Source organism: Bombina bombina, chromosome 4, assembly GCF_027579735.1.
Source record: "Bombina bombina isolate aBomBom1 chromosome 4, aBomBom1.pri, whole genome shotgun sequence".
NCBI classification, from domain to species: domain Eukaryota; kingdom Metazoa; phylum Chordata; class Amphibia; order Anura; family Bombinatoridae; genus Bombina; species Bombina bombina.
The window spans coordinates 763,522,103-763,539,550 of record NC_069502.1 but is presented as its reverse complement, the minus strand read 5'-3'; the positions used below and the strand labels follow the sequence as shown (position 1 = coordinate 763,539,550).

The 17,448-nt window shown below is 39.7% G+C and overlaps 1 protein-coding gene across 2 annotated transcripts in view; it reads left to right on the top strand.

The window, feature by feature from the left end:
* LYST (lysosomal trafficking regulator) overlaps positions 1-17,448 on the top strand; it is a 606,044-nt gene that overhangs the window by 255,224 nt on the left and 333,372 nt on the right. For both annotated transcript variants that reach the window (XM_053711082.1, XM_053711081.1), the window contains exon 7: positions 5,485-5,638. In XM_053711082.1, the coding sequence (XP_053567057.1) occupies positions 5,485-5,638 (154 nt within the window). The remainder of the gene's footprint in view (positions 1-5,484; positions 5,639-17,448) is intronic.

The following is a 17,448-nucleotide window of genomic DNA, read 5'->3' as shown; positions in this document are numbered from 1 at the left end:
TTGGTGTGAATCTAAAGGATTCCCTTGGGACAAGGTAAAAATTCCTAAGATTCTATCCTTTCTTCAAGAAGGTTTGGAGAAAGGATTATCTGCAAGTTCCTTGAAGGGACAGATTTCTGCCTTGTCTGTGTTACTTCACAAAAAGCTGGCTGCTGTGCCAGATGTTCAAGCCTTTGTTCAGGCTCTGGTTAGAATCAAGCCTGTTTACAAACCTTTGACTCCTCCTTGGAGTCTCAATTTAGTTCTTTCAGTTCTTCAGGGGGTTCCGTTTGAACCCTTACATTCCGTTAATATTAAGTTATTATCTTGGAAAGTTTTGTTTTTGGTTGCAATTTCTTCTGCTAGAAGAGTTTCAGAATTATCTGCTCTGCAGTGTTCTCCTCCTTATCTGGTGTTCCATGCAGATAAGGTGGTTTTACGTACTAAACCTGGTTTTCTTCCGAAAGTTGTTTCTAACAAAAACATTAACCAGGAGATAGTCGTGCCTTCTTTGTGTCCGAATCCAGTTTCAAAGAAGGAACGTTTGTTGCACAATTTGGATGTTGTTCGTGCTCTAAAATTCTATTTAGATGCTACAAAGGATTTTAGACAAACATCTTCCTTGTTTGTTGTTTATTCTGGTAAAAGGAGAGGTCAAAAAGCAACTTCTACCTCTCTCTCTTTTTGGATTAAAAGCATCATCAGATTGGCTTATGAGACTGCCGGACGGCAGCCTCCTGACAGAATCACAGCTCATTCCACTAGGGCTGTGGCTTCCACATGGGCCTTCAAGAACGAGGCTTCTGTTGATCAGATATGTAAGGCAGCGACTTGGTCTTCACTGCACACTTTTACTAAATTTTACAAGTTTGATACTTTTGCTTCTTCTGAGGCTATTTTTGGGAGAAAGGTTTTGCAAGCCGTGGTGCCTTCCATCTAGGTGACCTGATTTGCTCCCTCCCTTCATCCGTGTCCTAAAGCTTTGGTATTGGTTCCCACAAGTAAGGATGACGCCGTGGACCGGACACACCTATGTTGGAGAAAACAGAATTTATGTTTACCTGATAAATTACTTTCTCCAACGGTGTGTCCGGTCCACGGCCCGCCCTGGTTTTTTAATCAGGTCTGATAATTTATTTTCTTTAACTACAGTCACCACGGTATCATATGGTTTCTCCTATGCAAATATTCCTCCTTTACGTCGGTCGAATGACTGGGGAAGGCGGAGCCTAGGAGGGATCATGTGACCAGCTTTGCTGGGCTCTTTGCCATTTCCTGTTGGGGAAGAGAATATCCCACAAGTAAGGATGACGCCGTGGACCGGACACACCGTTGGAGAAAGTAATTTATCAGGTAAACATAAATTCTGTTATTTTTAATCCAGTTGCTCTGCTTGCTAGTTATATTGATTACTTTTAAAATGCCTGATGAGGCCTTGTATGTATGTATGTACTGTATGTATGTGTGTGTGTGTGATGAAGTCCTGCACATGATATTGTGCAAAAAATGACATTATTATTAATTTTTTTTCTATCTGATTAATTGGATAATAATCAGACGATTAATCGCATAGGAAAAAAATAATAAATACAATTTTTTGCACAATACCATGTGCAGGAGTTCACCAGAGTGAAGCAGCTGGTGCGCTGCAACTGACCAACTAGTCACAGACCACCTAATAGAGATTGACAACTATTTTTATGATCAATCTTTCCGATTAGTTGTTGCAGCCCTAATATATATATATATATATATATATATAAAAAATAGAACTCACTCACCGGATTTAACAAGGGGTGAAAACACCTTAATCCCTTATGTGTAACGTTTCAGGAAGCACTCATCGTCTTCAGACAATCAATTGAACCAAACCAAAAGCAAGGATTTAAATACCCTCATACCTCATTAACAATCAACCCACATGTGAAGTCCAGCAGGTGCGTGGCCCGGTGCGCGTGTCATCAGACGGCGCTCGTTGCCTATCAACCTGTCAGCATTTGTCAATAACCATTACCATGTAATTTTAGACATAACTAACACCTGTATTATGAAATTTTACTTAAAATCAAACTACTGAATACTATCCGTATGCACTACAATTAATTGACTAGACCGTACTTTAAACAAGTAAATACTAAACAATGTTAAAAATGTCAGCAAACCATACAAAAGATCAGATAATTAAATAATTACTTGCAGAACAGCTAAACTGTCTATACGTTAATAAATATGTTAAGCAATAAATGCTAATAACTATGCTGATAATATTAGCTGCACGCTCTCAAGGCAAATCATACTTCACATATACCCAAAGGAGGTATAGAATGAAAATACTAATATAGATACGCAGAGGAACAAGAAGTAAATCCAAAATGAACTAAGAAAAAATATAAATATAAAGTAAATAAATAAAAAAATAAAATAAAAACATAAGTAAAATGGGCAAAAATTTAAACCAAAAATAAACCTAAAGAGCCTATAACAAGAGACATATCGAAAAAACAAAAAAACACGAGCGCAATTGGGAAATACTACAAAGCGATGACATGTTACCCTTCAAAAATATGGAGGTACTACGGATTGGATACAGAAAAGGGAAATCACTCAAAGATAGCCTTCAGATGACAGACCCAGTGCACTGCTACTCAAAAAACTGGTTGAATAAGCAAACCACTAAACCGTGTTGCTACAGATGTAGTGGCTGTACAACATGTAATGGATTATAAGTGGGTAGATATTTCAATCACCCAAGGCACAAGAAGAAATATTACCTTAAACACAGGGTCACCTGCACCACCCCATACATTGTATACCTGCTTTACTGCCCGTGTAGTTTGTTTTACGTGGGTAAAACCTGTGACGACTTAAGAACAAGGATGGCCAACCATCGTAGTGCCATACGACAAGCATTGCGTATAGGAGACTCTAGCCAACCGGTAGCACTGCATTTCCTAGAACGAGGTCACAACGTTTCAGACTTACGATATATTATTGACCATGTACCTACGCTCAGTCGTGGAGGAGATAGGAATAGGATACTCCTACAGAAAGAAACAAGATGGACTTTTGAATTGGACACTAATTACCCCGAAGGGCCTTAATACGAAACTGGAATGGCATAGTTTCCTATAAAGCTCCATTTAGATAATATAGCCTAACTGTTGCTCTAATAGTGGCAGGTTCTCCTTCTCTCTCTCTTTCTTTCTTTCTCTCTCTCTTTCTTTCTCTTTTTCTTTTTCTCTTCTTTCCCCTTATCTTTTTCTTTTCTCTCCTTTTTCTTTTCTTTTTCTATTTTTTCTTCTTATTCTCTGTTTCCTATCTTCTTCCTAGTCTCACCTCTTTAAATGCTGTATTTTTTGTGTATTTTTTTATTCTATATGTCTCTTGTTGTAGGCTCTTTAGGTTTATTTTTGGTTTAATTTTTGCCCGTTTTACTTATGTTTTTATTTATTTACTTTCTATTTATATTTTTTTCTTTCTATTTTTCTATTTCTTCTTTCCCCTTATCTTTTTCTTTTCTCTCCTTTTTCTTTTCTTTTTCTATTTTTTCTTCTTATTCTCTATTTCCTATCTTCTTCCTAGTCTCAGGTCTATAAATGCTGTATTTTTTGTGTATTTTTGTTTTTTTTGTTTTTTCTATATGTCTCTTGTTGTAGGCTCTTTAGGTTTATTTTTGGTATAATTTTTGACTGTTTTACTTATGTTTTTATTTTATATTTTATTTATTTACTTTCTATTTATATTTTTTCTTAGTTTATTTTGGATTTACTTCTTGTTCCTCTGCGTATCTATATTAGTATTTTCATGCTATACCTCCTTTGGGGATATGTGAAGTATGATTTGCCTTGAGAGCGTGCAGCTAATATTATCAGCATAGTTATTAGCATTTATTGCTTAACATATTTATTAACGTATAGACAGTTTAGCTGTTCTGCAAGTAATTATTTAATTATCTGATCTTTTGTATGGTTTGCTGACATTTTTAACATTGTTTAGTATTTACTTGTTTAAAGTACGGTCTAGTCAATTAATTGTAGTGCATACTGATAGTATTTAGTAGTTTGTTTTTAAGTAAAGTTTCATAGTACAGGTGTTAGTTATGTCTAAAATTACATAGTAATGGTTATTGACAAATGCTGACAGATTGCTAGGCAACGGACGCCGTCTGACACGTGCACCGGGCCACGCACCTGCTTGACTTCACATGTGGGTTGATTGTTAATGAGGTATGAGGGTATTTAAATTCTTGCTTAAGGTTTCGTTCAATTGATTGTCTGAAGACGATGAGTGTTTCCCCAAAACGTTACACATAAGGGAATAAAGTGTTTTCACCCCCTTGTTAAATCTGGTGAGTGCCTTCTATTTTTTGTTATATTTGCATATTTGTAGTGCACCCCGGTACAATAACAGTCGTTGAGAGTGCTAGGCCATACTGGACTTGTATGTATGTATATATATATTGTGATCACACATTTCAACACCAGAGAAATGAAGGACTTAAAAGGACATGAAAGCCAATTTTTTTTCTTTCATGATTTAGAAAGAGCATGATATTTTAAACAGCTTTCTAATTTACTTCTATTATCTAATTTTCTTCATTCTCTTGATATCACTTGCTGAAAAGCATATCTAGATATGCTCAGTAGCTGCTGATTGGTTGCTGCACCTAGAGGCCTTGTGTGATTGGCTCACACATGTGCATTGCTATTTCTTCAACAAAGGATATCTAAAGAATTGAGCAAATTAGATAATAGAAGTAAATTGGAAAGTTGTTTAAAATTGCATGCCCTATCTGAATCATGAAAGTTTTATTTTGACTAGACTGTCCCTTTAATGTAGACTCTGGCTTTCTCACACACTACCAAAACTTTCTATAATCTCTCATCTTATTGTCTTATATTGTTTTCTTTTTCTCTACATTCTCATTTCTCCTTTATTATATCCATTTGTTTTCATTCATTTTTGTAGCTCTATTCGTGCATGCCATGCCCAGCCCCTTTTTCCTTTTGGTTTTTCCTCTTATCTTGCTTATTTACTCTCTGTTTATTTACTCTTTCTGGCTATTCTCAGCTATATTCTCCTTCAGACACATCCTCTGCTATTTATGACACCCCTCTCACCCCCTCCCTCTCTTCCATTTGTTATATGTTGTGTGTTTCTATATCAGATTGATCAGTATTGCTTCAGACCTGAGGAAGGGAGGAAAACTCTTGAAAGCTTGTCTTTGAAATATTATGTTAATCCAATAAAAAAGGAATCACTGTATACTGCAAAACTGTTATTTGAGCATCTTTATATATATATATATATATATATATATATAACATTAATGAATGTCTGCTTACAGACCAGAATAGTTTACAGTTTGCAATTAAACGAGTCATTATTAGTTTTATTTGTATTAATTGACTATATTCATGTGCCGTTCAGTTTTTTTGTATATATACAAAATAAAAAAAAGACCGAAGGTAATATTTGCTGTGTTGGTGTGGTATATTTTTGTAGGTACGTAAAACAGATGAAGAGTGCCCTTTACATTCTGGACAGCTCTCTGAGGAACCTGGTGAAGTATATAGCTGCAGCTTTAAGCTTTTTGCAGAAGAGGAAGGTTATGAAGCAGATAGTGAAAGTAATCCAGAAGATATCTCAGAAGATGAAGGTAAAAATGTGATTGTTATCCTTGAAAAGGTCTACAAAGTGTACTACTTATGGCAATGATTTTTGGGTTTTCATTAACAGGGCTTAAGGGACAATGAACCCAAATTTTTTCTATCGTGATTCAGATAGAGCATGCAATTTTACGCAACTTTCTAATTTACTCCTATTATCAAATTCTTTTCATTCTCTTGGTATCTTTATTTGAAATGCAAGAATGTAAATTTAGATACCGGCCCATTTTTGGTGAACACACTGTGTTGTTCTTGCTGATTGGTGGGTAAATTCACCTACCAATAAACAAGTGCTTTCCATGGTACTGAACCAAAAAAATAGCTTAAATGCCTTCTTTTTGAAATAAAGAAAGCAAGAGAGCGAAGAAAAATTGATAATAGGAGTAAATTAGAAAGTTGTTTAAAATTGCATGCTCTATCTGAATCACGAAAGAAAAAATTTGGGTTCAGTGTCCCTTTAATAAGCATAGGAATGCACTAAGTAACTTTATAAAAAAAAAAAGAGATCAATACAAGTGCTCAAACTAAACATATTTAAATGTATTTTATGATAATTACTAAATTGCATTGGTTTAGAGTAAACATAAACACAACAATAAAGTTACATTTTGCTTTTGCATATTGTGAATAACATGCAGTTTTCGATAAATAAGAATTCTAATTTCTTTCATGTAATTAGCAAGAGTCCATGAGCTAGTGACGTATGGGATATACATTCCTACCAGGAGGGGCAAAGTTTCCCAAACCTTAAAATGCCTATAAATACACCCCTCACCATACCCACAATTCAGTTTTACAAACTTTGCCTCCCGTGGAGGTGGTGAAGTAAGATTGTGCTAGATTCTACGTTGATATGCGCTTCGCAGCAGGCTGAAGCCCGGTTTTCCTCTGAGTGCAGTGAATGTCAGAGGGATGTGAAGAGAGTATTGCCTATTTGAATACAATGGTCTTCCTCTAGGGGATCTATTTCATAGGTTCTCTGTTATCGGTCGTAGAGATTTCTTCTCCTACCTCCCTTTTCAGATCGACGATATACTCTTATATACCATTACCTCTACTGATTCTCGTTTCAGTACTGGTTTGGCTATCTACTATATGTAGATGAGTGTCTTAGGGTAAGTAAGTCTTATTTCTATTTATGACGCTCAAAGCTATGGTGGGCACTTTATATGTAAAGTTCTAAATATATGTGTTTAAACTTATATTTGCCATGATTCAGGATATTCAGTATTCCTTCATTCAGACTGTCAGTTTCATTTCTCCAACATAGGTGTGTCCGGTCCACGGCGTCATCCTTACTTGTGGGATATTCTCTTCCCCAACAGGAAATGGCAAAGAGCCTAGCAAAGCTGGTCACATGATCCCTCCTAGGCTCCGCCTACCCTAGTCATTCTCTTTGCCGTTGTACAGGCAACATCTCCACGGAGATGGCTTAGAGTTTTTTAGTGTTTAACTGTAGTTTTTATTATTCAATCAAGAGTTTGTTATTTTGAAATAGTGCTGGCATGTACTATTTACTCAGAAACAGAAAAGAGATGAAGATTTCTGTTTGTATGAGGAAAATGATTTTAGCAACCGTCACTAAAATCCATGGCTGTTCCACACAGGACTGTTGAGAGCTATTAACTTCAGTTGGGGGAACAGTGAGCAGTCTCTTGCTGCTTGAGGTATGACACATTCTAACAAGACGATGTAATGCTGGAAGCTGTCATTTTCCCTATGGGATCCGGTAAGCCATGTTTATTACGATCGTAAATAAGGGCTTTACAAGGGCTTATTAAGACTGTAGACTTTTTCTGGGCTAAATCGATTCATTATTAACACATATTTAGCCTTGAGGAATCATTTTATCTGGGTATTTTGATATAATAATATCGGCAGGCACTGTTTTAGACACCTTATTCTTAGGGGCTTTCCCAAAGCATAGGCAGAGCCTCATTTTCGCGCCGGTGTGGCGCACTTGTTTTTGAGAGGCATGGCATGCAGTCGCATGTGAGAGGAGCTCTGATACTTAGAAAAGGCTTTCTGAAGGCGTCATTTGGTATCGTATTCCCCTTTGGGCTTGGTTGGGTCTCAGCAAAGCAGATACCAGGGACTGTAAAGGGGTTAAAGTTCAAAACGGCTCCGGTTCCGTTATTTTAAGGGTTAAAGCTTCCAAATTTGGTGTGCAATACTTTTAAGGCTTTAAGACACTGTGGTGAAAATTTGGTGAATTTTGAACAATTCCTTCATGTTTTTTCGCAATTGCAGTAATAAAGTGTGTTCAGTTTAAAATTTAAAGTGACAGTAACGGTTTTATTTTAAAACGTTTTTTGTACTTTGTTATCAAGTTTATGCCTGTTTAACATGTCTGAACTACCAGATAGACTGTGTTCTGAATGTGGGGAAGCCAGAATTCCTATTCATTTAAATAAATGAGATTTATGTGACAATGACAATGATGCCCAAGATGATTCCTCAAGTGAGGGGAGTAAGCATGGTACTGCATCATTCCCTCCTTCGTCTACACGAGTCTTGCCCACTCAGGAGGCCCCTAGTACATCTAGCGCGCCAATACTCCTTACTATGCAACAATTAACGGCTGTAATGGATAATTCTGTCAAAAACATTTTAGCCAAAATGAACACTTATCAGCGTAAGCGCGATTGCTCTGTTTTAGATACTGAAGAGCATGACGACGCTGATAATAATATTTCTGAAGGGCCCCTAACCCAGTCTGATGGGGCCAGGGAGGTTTTGTCTGAGGGAGAAATTACTGATTCAGGGAACATTTCTCAACAAGCTGAACCTGATGTGATTGCATTTAAATTTAAGTTGGAACATCTCCGCATTCTGCTTAAGGAGGTATTATCCACTCTGGATGATTGTGACAAGTTGGTCATCCCAGAGAAACTATGTAAAATGGACAAGTTCCTAGAGGTGCCGGGGCTCCCAGAAGCTTTTCCTATACCCAAGCGGGTGGCGGACATTGTTAATAAAGAATGGGAAAGGCCCGGTATTCCTTTCGTCCCTCCCCCCATATTTAAAAAATTGTTTCCTATGGTCGACCCCAGAAAGGACTTATGGCAGACAGTCCCCAAGGTCGAGGGAGCGGTTTCCACTTTAAACAAACGCACCACTATACCCATAGAGGATAGTTGTGCTTTCAAAGATCCTATGGATAAAAAATTAGAAGGTTTGCTTAAGAAAATGTTTGTTCAGCAGGGTTACCTTCTACAACCAATTTCATGCATTGTCCCTGTCGCTACAGCCGCATGTTTCTGGTTCGATGAGCTGATAAAGGCGGTCGATAGTGATTCTCCTCCTTATGAGGAGATTATGGACAGAATCAATGCTCTCAAATTGGCTAATTCTTTCACCCTAGACGCCACTTTGCAATTGGCTAGGTTAGCGGCTAAGAATTCAGGGTTTGCTATTGTGGCGCGCAGAGCGCTTTGGTTGAAATCTTGGTCGGCTGATGCGTCTTCCAAGAACAAACTACTTAACATTCCTTTCAAGGGGAAAACGCTGTTTGGCCCTGACTTGAAAGAGATTATCTCTGATATCACTGGGGGTAAGGGCCACGCCCTTCCTCAGGATCGGCCTTTCAAGGCAAAAAATAAACCTAATTTTCGTCCCTTTCGTAGAAACGGATCAACCCAAAGTGCTACGTCCTCTAAGCAAGAGGGTAATACTTCTCAAGCCAAGCCAGCTTGGAGACCAATGCAAGGCTGGAACAAGGGAAAGCAGGCCAAGAAACCTGCCACTGCTACCAAGACAGCATGAAATGTTGGCCCCCGATCCGGGACCGGATCTGGTGGGGGGCAGACTCTCTCTCTTCGCTCAGGCTTGGGCAAGAGATGTTTTGGATCCTTGGGCGCTAGAAATAGTCTCCCAAGGTTATCTTCTGGAATTCAAGGGACTTCCCCCAAGGGGGAGGTTCCACAGGTCTCAGTTGTCTTCAGACCACATAAAAAGACAGGCATTCTTACATTGTGTAGAAGACCTGTTAAAAATGGGAGTGATTCATCCTGTTCCATTAAGAGAACAAGGGATGGGGTTCTACTCCAATCTGTTCATAGTTCCCAAAAAAGAGGGAACGTTCAGACCAATCTTAGATCTCAAGATCTTAAACAAGTTTCTCAAGGTTCCATCGTTCAAGATGGAAACCATTCGAACTATTCTTCCTTCCATCCAGGAAGGTCAATTCATGACCACGGTGGATTTAAAGGATGCGTATCTACATATTCCTATCCACAAGGAACATCATCGGTTCCTAAGGTTCGCATTCCTGGACAAACATTACCAGTTCGTGGCGCTTCCTTTCGGATTAGCCACTGCTCCAAGGATTTTCACAAAGGTACTAGGGTCCCTTCTAGCTGTGCTAAGACCAAGGGGCATTGCTGTAGTACCTTACTTGGACGACATTCTGATTCAAGCGTCGTCCCTTCCTCAAGCAAAGGCTCACACGGACATTGTCCTGGCCTTTCTCAGATCTCACGGGTGGAAAGTGAACGTGGAAAAGAGTTCTCTATCTCCGTCAACAAGGGTTCCCTTCTTGGGAACAATAATAGACTCCTTAGAAATGAGGATTTTCCTGACAGAGGCCAGAAAAACAAAACTTCTAGACTCTTGTCGGATACTTCATTCCGTTCCTCTTCCTTCCATAGCTCAGTGCATGGAAGTGATCGGGTTGATGGTAGCGGCAATGGACATAGTTCCTTTTGCGCGCATTCATCTAAGACCATTACAACTGTGCATGCTCAGTCAGTGGAATGGGGACTATACAGACTTGTCTCCGAAGATACAAGTAAATCAGAGGACCAGAGACTCACTCCGTTGGTGGCTGTCCCTGGACAACCTGTCACAAGGGATGACATTCCGCAGACCAGAGTGGGTCATTGTCACGACCGACGCCAGTCTGATGGGCTGGGGCGCGGTCTGGGGATCCCTGAAAGCTCAGGGTCTTTGGTCTCGGGAAGAATCTCTTCTACCGATAAATATTCTGGAACTGAGAGCGATATTCAATGCTCTCAAGGCTTGGCCTCAGCTAGCGAGGGCCAAGTTCATACGGTTTCAATCAGACAACATGACAACTGTTGCGTACATCAACCATCAGGGGGGAACAAGGGGTTCCCTAGCGATGGAAGAAGTGACCAAAATCATTCTATGGGCGGAGTCTCACTCCTGCCACCTGTCTGCTATCCACATCCCAGGAGTGGAAAATTGGGAAGCGGATTTTCTGAGTCGTCAGACATTGCATCCGGGGGAGTGGGAACTCCATCCGGAAATCTTTGCCCAAGTCACTCAGCTGTGGGGCATTCCAGACATGGATCTGATGGCCTCTCGTCAGAACTTCAAAGTTCCTTGCTACGGGTCCAGATCCAGGGATCCCAAGGCGGCTCTAGTGGATGCACTAGTAGCACCTTGGACCTTCAAACTAGCTTATGTGTTCCCGCCGTTTCCTCTCATCCCCAGGCTGGTAGCCAGGATCAATCAGGAGAGGGCGTCGGTGATCTTGATAGCTCCTGCGTGGCCACGCAGGACTTGGTATGCAGATCTGGTGAATATGTCATCGGCTCCACCTTGGAAGCTACCTTTGAGACGAGACCTTCTTGTTCAGGGTCCGTTCGAACATCCGAATCTGGTTTCACTCCAGCTGACTGCTTGGAGATTGAACGCTTGATCTTATCGAAGCGAGGGTTCTCAGATTCTGTTATCGATACTCTTGTTCAGGCCAGAAAGCCTGTAACTAGAAAGATTTACCACAAAATTTGGAAAAAATATATCTGTTGGTGTGAATCTAAAGGATTCCCTTGGGACAAGGTTAAGATTCCTAGGATTCTATCCTTCCTTCAAGAAGGATTGGAAAAAGGATTATCTGCAAGTTCCCTGAAGGGACAGATTTCTGCCTTGTCTGTGTTACTTCACAAAAAGCTGGCAGCTGTGCCAGATGTTCAAGCCTTTGTTCAGGCTCTGGTTAGAATTAAGCCTGTTTACAAACCTTTGACTCCTCCTTGGAGTCTCAATTTGGTTCTTTCAGTTCTTCAGGGGGTTCCGTTTGAACCCTTACATTCCGTTGATATTAAGTTATTATCTTGGAAAGTTTTGTTTTTAGTTGCAATTTCTTCTGCTAGAAGAGTTTCAGAATTATCTGCTCTGCAGTGTTCTCCTCCTTATCTGGTGTTCCATGCAGATAAGGTGGTTTTACGTACTAAACCTGGTTTTCTTCCAAAAGTTGTTTCTAACAAAAACATTAACCAGGAGATTATCGTACCTTCTCTGTGTCCGAAACCAGTTTCAAAGAAGGAACGATTGTTGCACAATTTGGATGTTGTTCGCGCTCTAAAATTCTATTTAGATGCTACAAAGGATTTTAGACAAACATCTTCCTTGTTTGTTGTTTATTCCGGTAAAAGGAGAGGTCAAAAAGCAACTTCTACCTCTCTTTCTTTTTGGATTAAAAGCATCATCAGATTGGCTTACGAGACTGCCGGACGGCAGCCTCCCGAAAGAATCACAGCTCATTCCACTAGGGCTGTGGCTTCCACATGGGCCTTCAAGAACGAGGCTTCTGTTGATCAGATATGTAGGGCAGCGACTTGGTCTTCACTGCACACTTTTACCAAATTTTACAAGTTTGATACTTTTGCTTCTTCTGAGGCTATTTTTGGGAGAAAGGTTTTGCAAGCCGTGGTGCCTTCCATTTAGGTGACCTGATTTGCTCCCTCCCTTCATCCGTGTCCTAAAGCTTTGGTATTGGTTCCCACAAGTAAGGATGACGCCGTGGACCGGACACACCTATGTTGGAGAAAACAGAATTTATGTTTACCTGATAAATTACTTTCTCCAACGGTGTGTCCGGTCCACGGCCCGCCCGGGTTTTTTTAATCAGGTCTGATAATTTATTTTCTTTAACTACAGTCAACACGGTACCATATGGTTTCTCCTATGCAAATATTCCTCCTTAACGTCGGTCGAATGACTGGGGTAGGCGGAGCCTAGGAGGGATCATGTGACCAGCTTTGCTGGGCTCTTTGCCATTTCCTGTTGGGGAAGAGAATATCCCACAAGTAAGGATGACGCCGTGGACCGGACACACCGTTGGAGAAAGTAATTTATCAGGTAAACATAAATTCTGTTTTTTTGGGAAAATGCATATAAATTTCATTTTTCTTACCTTCAATTTTCAATTGACTTTTTTTCAAAAATTGCGGGCTGTTAGGCTCGCCGGTGCAGAAAATGCTTCTATTTATTGCGTCATTCTTGTCGCGAGACTTTTTTGGCGCAAAAATTTCGTCATTTCTGGCGTCATAGTTGGCTCCGGAAGTTTTTTTCGTAATTGCGTCATTTTTTAAGTATGTGTATTGCGGACGTTTTTTTGGCGCCAAAAAATATGGGCGTCATTCTTGGCGCCAGTTTTTTTCACATTATTTCAGTCTCACTTTTCAGTTGCTTCTGGTTTTCTAGAAGCTTGTTTCATTTTGCATTTTTTCCCATTCCTGAAACTGCCATTTAAGGAATTTGATAATTTTGCTTTATATGTTGTTTTTTCTTTTACATATTGCAAGATGTCACTACCTGACCCTGGATCAGAATCTACTTCTGGAAAAGCGCTGCCTGATGTTGGTTCTACCAAAGCTAAGTGCATTTGTTGTAAACTTTTGGTAACTGTTCCTCTGGCTGTTGTTTGTGATAGTTGTCATGATAAGCTATCAAAAGCAGATGGTATTTCCATTAGTAATAATCCTACCTGTTGTTGTTCCTTCAACATCTAATGTTCAGGATGTTCCTGTTAATGTTAAAGAATTTGTTTCTAAATCTATTCGGAAGGCTCTGTCTGTTATTTCTCCTTCTACTAAACGTAAGAGGTCTTTTAAAACTTCACATATTTCAGATGAATTTTTAAATGACCACCATCATTCTGACTTATGTATTTCTGATGTGGATCTATCTGATTCAGAAGATTTTACCTCAGATATTGACACTGATAAATCTTCATATTTATTTAAGATGGAGTTTATTCGTTCTTTACTTAAGGAAGTGTTGATTGCTTTAGATGTGGAGGAGTCTAGTCCTCTTGATATTAAAACTACTAAGCGTTTAAATGCAGTTTTTAAACCTCCTGTGGTTATTCCAGAAGTTTTTCCAGTTCCTGATGCTATTTCAGAAGTAATTTCTAGGGAATGGAATAGTCTGGGTACTTCATTTACTCCTTCTCCAAGGTTTAAGAAATTGTACCCTTTGCCATCTGATAGATTAGAGTTTAGGGATAAAATCCCCAAAGTTGATAAGGCTATTTCTACTCTTGCTACACATACTACTATTCCTACGGCAGATAGTACTTTGTTTAAAGATCCTTTAGATAGGAAGCTTGAATCATTTCTAAGGAAGGCTTATTTATGTTCAGGTAATCTTCTGAGACCTGCTATTTCTTTGGCTGATGTTGCTGCAGCTTCAACTTTCTGGTTGGAGGCTTTAGCGCAACAAGTATCAGACCATAATGCTTATAGCATTGTTAAACTTCTTCAACATGCTAATAACTTCATTTGTGATGCCATTTTCGATATCATTAGTATTGATGTCAGGTATATGTCTTTAGCTATTTTAGCTAGAAGAGCTTTATGGCTTAAGTCTTGGAATGCAGATATGACTTCTAAGTCAACATTGCTTTCTCTTTCTTTCCAAGGTAATAAATTATTTGGTTCTCAGTTAGACTCAATAATTTCAACGGTTACTGGGGGGAAGGGAGCCTTTTTACCTCAGGATTAAAAATCTAAAGGTAAATATAGGGCTGCTAATCGCTTTCGTTCCTTTCGTCAGAATAAGGAACAAAAGCCTGACCCTTCCTCTAAAGGAACAGTTTCCGTTTGGAAACCTTCTCCAGTCTGGAATAAATCCAACCCTTTCAGAAAGTCAAAACCAGCTCCCAAATCCGCATGAAGGTGCGGCCCTCATTCCAGCTTAGCTGGTAGGGGGCAGGTTACGATTTTTCAAAGATGTTTGGATCGATTCGATTCGATTCAAAGTCTTTGGATTCAGAACATTGTTTCACAAGGGTACAGAATAGGTTTCAGGGTAAGACCGCCTGTGAGAAGATTCTTTCTTTCACACATTCCAGTAAACCCAGTGAAGGCTCAAGCGTTTCTGAAATGTGTTTCAGATCTGGAGTCAGCTGGGGTAATTATGCCAGTTCCAGTTCTGGAACGGGGCTTGGGTTTTTACTCAAATCTGTTCATTGTACCAAAGAAGGAGAATTCCTTTAGACCAGTTCTGGATCTAAAAATATTGAATCGTTATGTAAGGATACCAACATTCAAGATGGTGACTATAAGGACTATTCTGCCTTTTGTTCAGCAAGGGCATTATATGCCCACAATAGACTTACAGGATGCATATCTTCATATTCCAATTCATCCGGATCACTATCAGTTCCTGAGATTCTCTTTTCTAGACAAGCATTACCAGTTTGTTGCTCTTCCTTTTGGCCTAGCTACAGCTCCAAGGATCTTTTCGAAGGTTCTCGTGCCCTTCTCTCTGTAATCAGGGAGCAGGGTATTGCAGTATTTCCTTATTTGGGCAATATCTTGGTACTTGCTCAGTCTTTACATTCTGCAGAATCTCACACGAATCAACTTGTGTTGTTTCTTCAAAGACATGGTTGGAGGATCAATTTACCAAAGAGTTCCTTGATTCCTCAGACAAGGGTAACCTTTTTAGGTTTCCAAATAGATTCAGTGTCCATGACTTTGTCTCTTACAGAAAAGAGACGTCTGAAATTGGTGGAAATTTTAGGTCTCATGACTGCTGCATCGGACGCAATCCCTTTTCTTCGTTTTCACATGAGACCTCTCCAGCTTTGTATGCTGAACCAATGGTGCAGGGATTATACAAAGATATCACAATTAATATCCTTAAATCCCAATGTTCGTTCTTCTCTGACTTGGTGCTTGGATCACCATTGTTTAGTTCAAGGGGCCTCTTTTGTTCATCCAACCTGGACTGTGATCTCAACAGATGCGAGTCTTTCAGGTTGTGGAGCTGTATGGGGATCTCTGACAGCGCAGGGGGTTTGGGAATCTCAGGAGGCGAGATTACCAATCAATATTTTGGAACTCCGTGCGATTTTCAGAGCTCTTCAGTTCTGGCCTCTTCTGAAGAGAGATTCGTTTATTTGTTTTCAGACAGACAATGTAACAACAGTGGCATATGTCAATCATCAAGGGGGGACTCACAGTCCTCAGGCTATGAATGAAGTATCTCGGATACTTGTATGGGCGGAATCCAGCTCCTGTCTAATTTCTGCGGTTCACATCCCAGGTATAGACAATTGGGAAGCGGATTATCTCAGTCGCCAGATGTTACATCCGGGCGAATGGTCTCTTCACCCAGAGGTATTTCTTCAGATTGTTCAAATCTGGGGGCTTCCAGAAATAGATCTGATGGCCTCTCATCTAAACAAGAAACTTCCCAGGTATCTGTCCAGATCCAGGGATCCTCAGGCGGAAGCGGTGGACGCGTTGTCACTTCCTTGGAATTATCAACCTGCTTATATCTTTCTCCCTCTAGTTCTTCTTCCAAGAGTGATTTCCAAAATCCTAATGGAGCGTTCGTTTGTACTGCTGGTGGCTCCAGCATGGCCGCACAGGTTTTGGTATGCGGATCTTGTTCGGATGGCAAGTTGCCAACCTTGGACACTTCCGTTAAGGCCAGACCTTCTGTCTCAAGGCCCATTTTTCTATCAGGATCTCAAATCATTAAATTTGAAGGTATGAAGATTGAACGCTTAATACTTAGTCATAGAGGTTTCTCTGATTCAGTGATTAATACTATGTTACAAGCTCGTAAATCTGTGTCTAGGAAGATCTATTACCGAGTCTGGAAGACTTACATTTCTTGGTGTTCTTCACATAAATTTTCTTGGCATTCTTTTAGAATTCCTAGAATTTTACAATTTCTTCAAGATGGTTTGGATAAGGGTTTGTCTGCAAGTTCCTTGAAAGGTCAAATCTCTGCTCTTTCGGTTCTTTTTCACAGAAAGATTGCTAATCATCCTGATATTCATTGTTTTGTACAGGCTTTGGTTCGAATCAAGTCTGTCATTAAGGCAATTTCTCCTCCTTGGAGTCTCAATTTGGTTCTGAGGGCTTTACAGGCTCCTCCGTTTGAACCTATGCATTCTCTGGATTTTAAATTACTTTCCTGGAAAGTTTTGTTCCTTTTGGCCATCTCTTCTGCTAGAAGAGTTTCTGAATTATCTGCTCTTTCTTGTGAATCTCCTTTTCTGATTTTTCATCAGGATAAGGCGGTGTTGCGGACTTCATTTAAATTTTTTCCTAAAGTTGTGAATTCTAACAACATTAGTAGAGAAATTGTTGTCCCTTCATTGTGTCCTAATCCTAAGAATTCTCTGGAGAGATCTTTACATTCTTTGGATGTAGTTAGAGCTTTGAAATATTATGTTGAAGCTACTAAAGATTTCAGAAAGACTTCTAGTCTATTTGTTATCTTTTCTGGTTCTAGGAAAGGTCAGAAGGCTTCTGCCATTTCTTTGGCGTCTTGGTTAAAGTCTTTGATTCATCATGCTTATGTGGAGTCGGGTAAATCCCCGCCTCAAAGGATTACGGCTCATTCTACTAGGTCAGTTTCTACTTCCTGGGCTTTTAGGAATGAAGCTTCTGTTGATCAGATTTGCAAAGCAGCAACTTGGTCTTCTTTGCATACTTTTACTAAATTCTACCGTTTTGATGTTTTCTCTTCTTCTGAAGCAGTTTTTGGTAGAAAAGTACTTCAGGCAGCCGTTTCAGTTTGATTCTTCTGC